The following is a 9,554-nucleotide window of genomic DNA, read 5'->3' on the forward strand; positions in this document are numbered from 1 at the left end:
GATTTACCATGCCAGCTTGCCTCAGCTGTGGTGGAATTCTAAAGCCACAAGTTATTTTCTTTGGGGATTCAGTACCAAAAGAAACTGTTTCCTTTGTCCATGACAGATTGTCTGAATCAGATTCATTACTAATTGTAGGGTCTTCAGTCCAAGTTTATTCTTCATATCGTTTTGTCCATGCAGCTTGGGAACAGAAAAAACCACTTGCAATTTTAAACATTGGCCCAACAAGAGCTGATAAAATTTCTTCATTACAAATATCAGCCATTGCTGGTGATGTTCTTCCAAGACTACGAGTAATCTGTTGATGCAGATTAAGTTTAGGCTTTAAGTAATGATCTGCCATTTTCACACAAGAGCATGGTTTCAATTACGCATGATAATAATTATTATCATTTGATGTATTTTTTCCTTCCTTTTCATTGGCCGAGAGCCCACCATGTGACCTGCAAATAACTGTCTACAAATAAGTGTTTTCCTGCAAATAATATTCTGCTCATGTGTAATTGAAATCACGCTCTTGTGTGAAAATGGCAGTTCGTTTTCCTGAGCTTTCAGAAAAAGATCTAATTGTTGGGAATTGTGAAAAATAAAGTTAACTCAGTCATCAAAGGATAAAACAATTATTATTGAACTCAGTTATCGCAAAATATCGTGATTTGTCAGTGTCTCGCAGATCAATAATAATATTATTTGCCTCAGCCTTCAGCTTCGGCAAATAATTGATCTGCTCGCCACTGACAAATAACAATATTTTGCTCAACCTCGTCCAATAATTGTTAATTATTGAGACTGAATTTATCAATGCTAATATTTTCATGACGTGGGGAGATAAAGTCAGTTTGAGAAATTGACAAACAATTTTTTTAACAGAAGTTTGTACACTAGAGTTCCAAGTCTAATAATTATAACAAAGTTTAATTTTGGTTGGATTGTCTTCACCTGTACAAATATAATATTTAGCCAAACAGTGCATAATGCAGAGTGCAGACTGTTAGTTTGGACCATTACCTTGTCATTCTTAAAACAAATATGTCTAGTGTTTTCTTCAATACTCAAGACAATAGTCTGCAGTCTACAGTTTACACTGACCCATATTTACCTAAACACAACTACATGTACGGTTACAAGTATGTTTAGTAAAGTAAAGCAAAGTAAAGCAACCATATTTAACGTCGATAACTCGTAACAGTAATTCAACTGACAAACCTGAGGTCGACGGTGCCCTCATTTTACTCCCCCCTCTCCATCAGTGCTCCGTTTTACGGGTATTTAAAGCTACTTAGCTACACGGAAAGGAAAGAAGTCGAAGCAAGGATGCGAGATCCGGGAATCGAACTCAGGACCTCTTGCACCAAGGCCGCGCACTAACCGACTGTGCCATCCTTGCTCCTGATATGTTTGTCACATATCTCAAGATTAGCAAATGCAGGGCAAATGCACATGATTATTAGGTGGTTCTGAGGAATAAATTAAAGCTTGATAACTTATTATAAAAAAAAATGATAGCAAAATGCAAGGAATCCTATCCTAAGCACTTTTTGTCGTATTACAGTATTTTGGTCTTATCCTATCATACCAAAACCATCACAACCTACATGTATCTACTAAGATAAGAGAGCTGTGCCCTTAGGAAAGTCACTTCCCATCAATGAGTTCTCAGAACTTATTCACCTATTAACACTGATTTTTTTCACTGAGCACAAATTTCAGTGTCAAACACTGAAATGCCCACTTTTGAAATGGCAATAATGCAATGCACGATACAATTATTTTGACAAAAATTGTGGGGAAAGGGGACACTTTGTGACACACAGCATTTGTTTTAATTGAATTTGAGATGCCATAATACCTGGTACATGTAGTTATTTATATGATGATATTATTATAATATAATATTACAACAATTCATGCTCTTTCAAATGCAAGAGAAGAAATTGGTACAAATGGTCCACAAGGTCTCCTCTATCAGTGCACAGAAACAGTTCCTTAAACAAGTATAAGCGAGCTGGCAGTTCAGAAATGTTGACTTTCACAAGGTATGCCAGGCAATGATGACACAACAATGGCGAATTCAATCGCAGGCTACAGACACAGATTTGAACAACAACGTTTTCATCAATTATGTTAACCAAGGCCTCCTCTGACACAGTTTTAACTTGGTCCAGCATGAATCTGTTTGAAAATTCCAGGAGCTCTAAAAAGAACTCAACTTCTTTGCCTTTCCTCTGGATGCTATGCAGCACGTTACAGTTGTGTGAGGAATGCAACAAAGCTTCTGCAGAATCAAGCAAACTTGCGCAGCCATATATAAGATGCAATGAAAACTGAAAGACATCAGCAGATACTTCATGGATTGCAATGACTGACTGTGTTGATTCTAAGTAACAGTCGCTGGAAAACATGGTGTTGAACACCTCACTTGCACCTTTCATGATGTGTTTGTGGGCACTAAACACATCTCCACTGTCCATCTGAAATTTCACATCGGAAGGGCTGTAGGAGTTAGTTTCATACTGACATAAGGAAACGTTCTTAAAGTTCATGCTCACACAAGGCTGCGTCTCCTTCAAACTAGTGAAATCTAATTTCAGTTTCTTAGCGGCATGAAGTTCAACCGAGTTGTCACCAGTTTGCACTGAGTGTCCATTGTCAGAGGATTTGACCAGGTCAAACAAAGCTCTCTCTTCCTTATTCACGACAACCGGGGGAAATTGTACTTTTAAATCATTTGCCAGAACAATCAAAGACTCAGCAGCAAAAGTAAATGTCTTGCTGCTTGGTGGAGCTGATGAGAACAAACCACAGAACTTTTTCAGAGCTTTCCTTTCTCCAAGCATCTGCTGTTTCATCTTTTTAGTCCTAACAGAATCAACGGGATTAAAATTTGCCAATGGTACATTCTATTTTTACTGATCAATTCATTCAGGGTCAATATCATCCCTCCCATACCTTACTTCTCAGTTAAGAGCTTAGCATGTACCACATAATGTGTTAACATGAAAAGCGCAATAAAAGTTAGGATACATTACTTTTATCTGACCTGGACCCCTCTAAAAATTCACTGCTAGTATTTTGGCACCAGATAAAATGGTACCTAAAATCATTAAAATCTAGAGAACTTTAATTATCCTGTGAAGAAGCTCACCATTGAGCTAACAGGAGTCCAACTTGAGTGAATTGTTTGGCTTTGTCTAACGGCACCTAATATAACAAGGAAATGAAAGAACCTTCACACTGTTTGCCAAATAATATTGTAAATGACAGGGCCTATGGGAGTGGGAAAAGTTAAGGTGCAACACTGAGCTTGTAGCTACCGTGTATGCACTGTATAATTAACAATTATTCCATAAGCGCGCATTGGATATGAGATGGTAAATAGTGGCTATAACCAGTCTCATATCCAACAAGCGCGAATGGAATAATTGTGTTATTAAATTCCTTCAACTCCAAAAATTTGGAAGTACGAAATACGAGCGGAAAAAGCGAGCAAATCCGAGCGAAATCGAAAAGAAGATGAGATGAGAACTGATGCGATGTTGTGTAATACCTTGTTGTCAGACAGAAGCAGGCTCATCACAAAAACATTTCTTGCCTTTTCGCGTACTTCTAAACGTCGGAATTGATCCAAACTTTCCACAAAAAAAGTTTTTTTTCTCCTTTTTGTCTTTATTCAAAGAGAAACTTGGCATTCCGACGAAAACATTAATAGTTTAGCAACGCTTAACGCAATCATTTACCATGTAAGGTCAAACCAAGGTATATGAGCTGATAACCGAGATTGAGTGAACCAATCAGAACACGCGAAATGCATTATCCGAGGTTGAGAATTTAATAATTACATGTATATTCCTTACCTTCTCTGAAACCTGAATGCTAATAATTTTTTTTCAATAATAATATTAATGAAGTTCAAAAATTAATATATTGGTTACTCATGACTGAGCACATTAATATTAATTTATTACTTTAAGAATACAACACAAAAATGAGAATTTCATTACACGTAGTTTAAAACCTGGTCCAATTTAACCTGAATTTCATTTTTAGCTAGTTATCTTTAAATAATTACGTGTATGACGAGGCCTAATTACCTGCACAAAAGAGGTAAAGCCAACAAGCACTCTTTGACCTCTTCATCTGATCCTTTATGAAGCAAATTCTCCAAAATGCCTTTGCCAAATGGACTTTGTGCTTGGTTTTCTAAAGTTTTTAACAAGTTCTTTCCAGTTTCGTTGCAGTAGGTTTGTATTCCAGATGACATGTGATGAAACATCTCCCCCTTTATAGGACACTTGACTTTCTTGGTGTCAGGCATTGACATACTGCATTTAGGACCTGCATCACTGGTTTGGTCCAAGGAAGATTGCAATTTTTGTGCATCACTCGTGCATTGGTTAATTGCTGATGCAACACCTTGGTTGTCATCACAAATGCAGCACAGTTGATGGTGAATGGCAGTCACCGCACCACTCACGATCAATGTTCTGAGACACAGAGGATTAGAAACCAGGTGACTGAGGATACGCACACACTTCGGACTGGGATTATCAACCAAACAAAGATAATCTAACAGCACCTGGATACAGGGCTTGTTCACCAGCAGAGAACTGGGGTCTGTCATGAGAGAGATGCGGAACAGCAACACCAAGCAGCTGTGACCTGGGCTACGGTGATGATGATGCAATGAATGAGTCCTTGGTGATAATGGCGAAGGAAGGCCGCCATTTGTTGTGTTTGGAGAGCTGAAAGTGGTCACTGCTGCTTGAAAACATTTGTCAGGAACCACAGATTCACTTGGCATCAGCAAACCGTCATATTTGGGGATACCAGTCTCTCTGAGAGAGCAACTCAACACAAGGTCGTTTGTTGGTTGATCTGAAGGCTGTTCATCAGAAAAACACTGGGACTTCATTGGAGCAGAAACTTGAGAAGATGTCAATACCCCCTGGTTCCAACAGCAGACCCCTGTGTTAGGAAACTTCTGACAGTTGCTGGAGGATGCCAAAGATGAAATGCTACGCGAATATGTACACACAGACACTAATGATGTTGTGTCTGTTTGTTCAGAAGCAAAGCTGAATACAGATGGTCCAGATCCTACAGTACAGACACCGCGTGGTGGAGTTGTAGGGATGGGTGTCGGCTTGAGTTTCATTCTTCTTTTAAAATTGGAAAGCTTGCCACTCACTTTGGAATTCCAAACATGTGCTTCCCTTGCTGTCTCCTCATATTTCTTTAATAAAGTTTCATCCTTGAGTGCCTCACTACTTGAATCAAAAAATGAATCTTTGGCAGTAGTGGACCTTGGAAGGTTGGAAGAAAAATCTGAGGAGAAAGAGAGCTGATCCGAGATGTCATCATGATCATGATCCTCGCCTTCACTCTGGTTTAGAAGGTGACATAGAACCGTATTAAGGTGAGTGATTAGGGCAGGAACTAAATCTCCATTAAGAAGAACTTCTAAAGCTGAGTCGTAGTAATAGAAGTGTGTGAATGCAAAAACAATCTTCTTCTCCAAAGACAAAGACAACCCAGATGATAACATCTTCAACAAAAGTTCCAGTGCACCAGACTCAAACACCCTTGCCCGATTTATGCCTTCTCTACAACAGAGGCAAATTCCTTCGATTGCCTTAACGACAACATGACCTGATTCATTGCATGTAAGGAGTTGAGTTAGAGCTTCGATTCCTCCTTCGATGCCAATGCAGACCCGCACATGAGCATGGCAAGCCAAGTTTGCTAAAGACATTATTGCCGAATGTCTTACTTGTGGACATCTATCCTTGGCAAGCTCAACAATATTTTTGACTCCACCATGATCTTGGACTTGTTGTGCTATTTCTTTGCTGCAGCCTTTTGTGAGCTCAGCTACAGCTCTAATGCAGCAATTCACCATTGCTTTCCTCTCAGACTTAAGGAGGTCTACAATTGTCTTGACAGCATCAAAATCCAACACTGCTTTTTTTCGCTCTGGCGTTGTGCACACCATTCGTAGTGCTCGCAGCACTGACTGTTGGCAGTCTACGTCAATTGTCTTGATAAAGAGCTTTACAAGTTCGGAAATTATGCCAATTTCTTCCATAACAAGCACACTGAGTTCATCTTCTGCCAAGTTTCCCAGTGCTCGTGCTGTCCTGTTTAATATGCTAGTCTGGTTGATTGTCTTAAGTACAACACCTAGAACAACAAGAAAAATGCAAAGTCTGTAAAAATCAATTAAATGCAAAGTCTTCTCATGTATTACAAAAAACTTGAGCACATTTAATACTCACAGACCGGTACTGAAAGAACTTCACTGGCTCCCAGTCAGATTTATAATTAAGTGTTCAATATTTTAATTTTGGTCTTTGCAACATACCATGAAATTGGACTGAAATAATAACACTCAGATACTTTAAATAAATACAGCCCCAGCCAAAAACTTTGCTTTGGTAGTAAAGAACTAATAGTAGTCCCAAAATTCAATAGCTGTCAGCATGTGTGACATATTGAAACACAGAAAGTAAAATAATATCTTCACACCTAGTATTTACTTCCTGCATTTCAGTAATGTCATACATGCCAACGACCATCATTTACAGTATTTACTACTCATTAGCATTTCATAAATACTATTGGTCACCTACATAATTGTCACCTTCATCGCTATTTAATTTGCCGTGCTGTAATATTTTCTTATTCCCTGATGATGCTGTAGAAATGGCAAAGCTGGGATTTAAGTTCTCAAAAGCAGCTCAAGGCCTCACAGTTTACTCATCATTGTTGTTGTTTTAAGCATACAACACTACATGTCAGAAGAAATGTTAGCGCTAGAATGACAAGACACTTCAATAAATTTCCTTTCCTTTTCTGGTTAAACCATAGATAAACCATTTCATTAGCAGAGATTCCAACCCCTTTCAAAGGAAAATTGGAAATAATTTTTAGCGCCAAAGGCATTCCCAAGGAAATTTTGTAAAATTAATTTAATTAGTTTCTCTCAAGTGGCATAATCTCTTCGGTCTTGGAGGTTTCCATGTGATAAGTGTTCCCTGGCCTCTTGCTGTTTTCTTGATTCCATTTTCTGCATTTTGACATTATTTTTGTGGTATTCTATTCTATAAGTCTTTATTCTTACCACTGGACTCGGCCATACTTGTCGACCATTTTTGGAATTGCTAAATGGAGTAAAACTGCTCGCCTTATTAGTCTGAACAACATGGAGCGTTCAAGGGAGAGACTGGACGAGACATCATAGAATAAGAAAGTGAAATGGTAACGTTTTACACTCAGATTGCAAAAGAATAATTAAGATAAGCAATTTTTTCTTTGTTTCCAGAATTTCATGATAAATCAGAAGAATCTGATAAAAATCAACACAGGAGACTCCTGATCAAATGGGGTGGATTGGAATCTCTGCATTAGGAGCTGTTTTTGACCTCACTTTGGAGGTCAACAGTCATGGCCATCTCTCAAAATGACAATTTGGACATTTCATAACAATTACATAGCACAACATCCCATCTTAACTATGACAAGCTTAATACTGCAGCTGTGTCAAAAAGTGTGATGGGGACAAGGGACGTGGGGACATGGGGACTTAGGGACTTGGGGACTCTCGGGGATGTGGGGACTCGGGATGTGGGGAATCAGGGTATTTTTTTTTTTTTTACAGTATTTAGCTCTAAAAACCACTTTGAAGACGGTTACTTTTCACTTGTTTTGCTGGGTACCACGATGTCAATACTATAAAAAATTTGATTTCCTGGGAGCTTGTCTCGTTAGCCTACTGGACATCGGGAACTGCAATAGAGATTGGCCATTGATCCGGGTGCAACTGTTTGTCTAACCTATTCTGAATATTCTCTGCATGACTTTGTTTAAAAGGTTTGTTTCTTTGAAGTAGATTTGAAGTCTGAAGTACATTGTATGTCATGTAAGTTGCATAAAAAGGGAAATGTTAGTTTGAGGGATGGCCATGAGTGTTACATGGCTGTCAACTCCCAAACTCTTCAAATATTGAGAATTGATAGGGATGGGATGATAGATGACGGCATTATAACACTTGTGATGTCACTTCTGATGACGTCATATTGCGTCTTTAACGCACAAGAAAGTACACTATCACGCTACCTAGGCAAAACTAAGAAAAAACGAAAAAGATATCATTGGCATTTGATTGGTTTATTTCAGACCAATCACAATATTGCTCAAATAACAAATTCGTCAAACGCTTGCAAGAACGGTTTATCGGAGTTTATGAGGAAAATAAACGTTTGGATTTTGTTATTATTGATGTTAAAATAACTTGGAATTTTATTGTTGTAAAGGTCGATTCTCACAAGAAATGAGTTTGGACAATGTGTGAGCCAGCAAGGCATGGGAGCCATGGCTGCAAGTCATGCGAGCCAAGATGGCGAGTCAACATGCGAATCACACAGTTATTGACAGGGGTGCTTAGACTTAATAACAGTTTATCAGTGCTACTTTAAATGGGTACTTAGACTTAAATGCAAAATTTGCATGGCTCGCATGACTCGCTCCCTTGCAGAATGTCCAGCCTCACTAGAAATGACAAACTTTGGCTATTAACCAGGAGAATTCAGATCATTATCTTGAGATCGGGAGATTTGTTCCAAAATATGAGTCTCCCGGATTATCCGGGGGAGTCGACAGCCCTGTGTTGACCACTTTGTAATATCATTCAAGGTCAAATGAATTATTCATTTCTGTCAGTGACGTCATAAATTTATAAAAGTTTTGGTCAACATTAGTTCATTGTTTCATTTTCGTTTGATTTGAAATTCTGTTTGTCATTCATGTGACTCAAAGAGATCGTTACTCGTACTACGTTGAAATGATTTTCATACAAATATCTAAATAACACCGACCAGTACAGTCACTCACCAAGCAAAGCTATTCCGTCCAATCTTCTTATCTTCAATACGAAAACGAAAAAAAAATTAATACAAACAGGACAAAAATTATGCCATGAATTTCAACAGACACAAACCTCTCTTCTGCTTTCCGATTCTCGGGCGCAGTTTGCCAGTGTGCTAAGTGCCATGTCAGCGATCGTCTTGTTTGGACGTTTTATCAGAATAAATAGTTGCCTTAAACCACCTTTCAAGCAAAACAAATCTACATTTTCTTTATTTTTAGTCAGCTTGGTTAACTCTAGTAAAGCTCTTTTAATTTTTGAGTCCGATTCGAGGCTTAATTTCATGATCAAATTCTCGATATGTTTGGCATTGCACGACGCCATCTTGAAAACCGCGAAGTGTACCAAATCACATCGCGAACGTATAAATAACGTTTCAAAGTCACGCAATCTCCTAAGCAAAGTGAGTGATAATCATCGTTCATGCGAGTGCAAGCCATCTTTAATTCGATTATTTTCAATTATTCCACGAGCGCGTGTTGGATATCAGTTGGCTATAATCAGTCACGTATCCAACAAGCGCGAATGGAATAATTGTTTTATTAAGTTTTCATTGAATTCCGAACGCTTGGACACTTGTGTCCTGGGATATTTTGCTTCCCCCACACATTTTCTGGCTTGGCACACT

The 9,554-nt window shown here is 38.5% G+C and overlaps 2 protein-coding genes across 2 annotated transcripts in view; one reads left to right on the forward strand and one right to left on the reverse strand.

Moving 5' to 3' along the window:
* LOC137975667 (NAD-dependent protein lipoamidase sirtuin-4, mitochondrial-like) overlaps window positions 1–921 on the forward strand; it is a 4,973-nt gene extending 4,052 nt beyond the window's left edge. Inside the window, exon 2 of the mRNA XM_068822820.1 lies at window positions 1–921. This exon is cut by the window's left edge and continues 143 nt beyond it. Within this exon, the coding sequence (XP_068678921.1) occupies window positions 1–308 (308 nt within the window). The 3' untranslated portion in view covers window positions 309–921.
* Window positions 922–1,063: 142 nt separating this feature from the next.
* Window positions 1,064–9,263, reverse strand: LOC137975666 (armadillo repeat-containing protein 5-like). The gene is made up of 4 exons (XM_068822819.1): window positions 8,999–9,263; window positions 8,893–8,923; window positions 4,095–6,183; window positions 1,064–2,862 (listed from the first exon to the last, which is right to left on the reverse strand). The coding sequence occupies exons 1-4, from the start codon at window positions 9,248–9,250 to the stop codon at window positions 1,899–1,901; spliced, it is 3,336 nt and encodes a 1,111-aa protein (XP_068678920.1). The 5' UTR covers window positions 9,251–9,263; the 3' UTR covers window positions 1,064–1,898.
* Window positions 9,264–9,554: the final 291 nt, after the last annotated feature.

The sequence above is a fragment of the Montipora foliosa genome, chromosome 11, assembly GCF_036669935.1.
Source record: "Montipora foliosa isolate CH-2021 chromosome 11, ASM3666993v2, whole genome shotgun sequence".
Taxonomy (NCBI): Eukaryota; Metazoa; Cnidaria; class Anthozoa; order Scleractinia; family Acroporidae; genus Montipora; species Montipora foliosa.

Bases quoted from the DNA above. Each gene is read 5' to 3' on its own strand.
- LOC137975666 (XM_068822819.1), bottom strand. From the start codon at position 9,250: ATGGCGTCGTGCAATGCCAAACATATCGAGAATTTGATCATGAAATTA. The intron at 6,184-8,892 runs GTGAGTGACTGT...TTGTTGTTCTAG, and splicing joins GGACGGAATAGCTTTGCTTG to GTGTTGTACTTAAGACAATC. The intron at 2,863-4,094 runs GTAATTAGGCCT...TGATTCTGTTAG, and splicing joins GCTTTACCTCTTTTGTGCAG to GACTAAAAAGATGAAACAGC.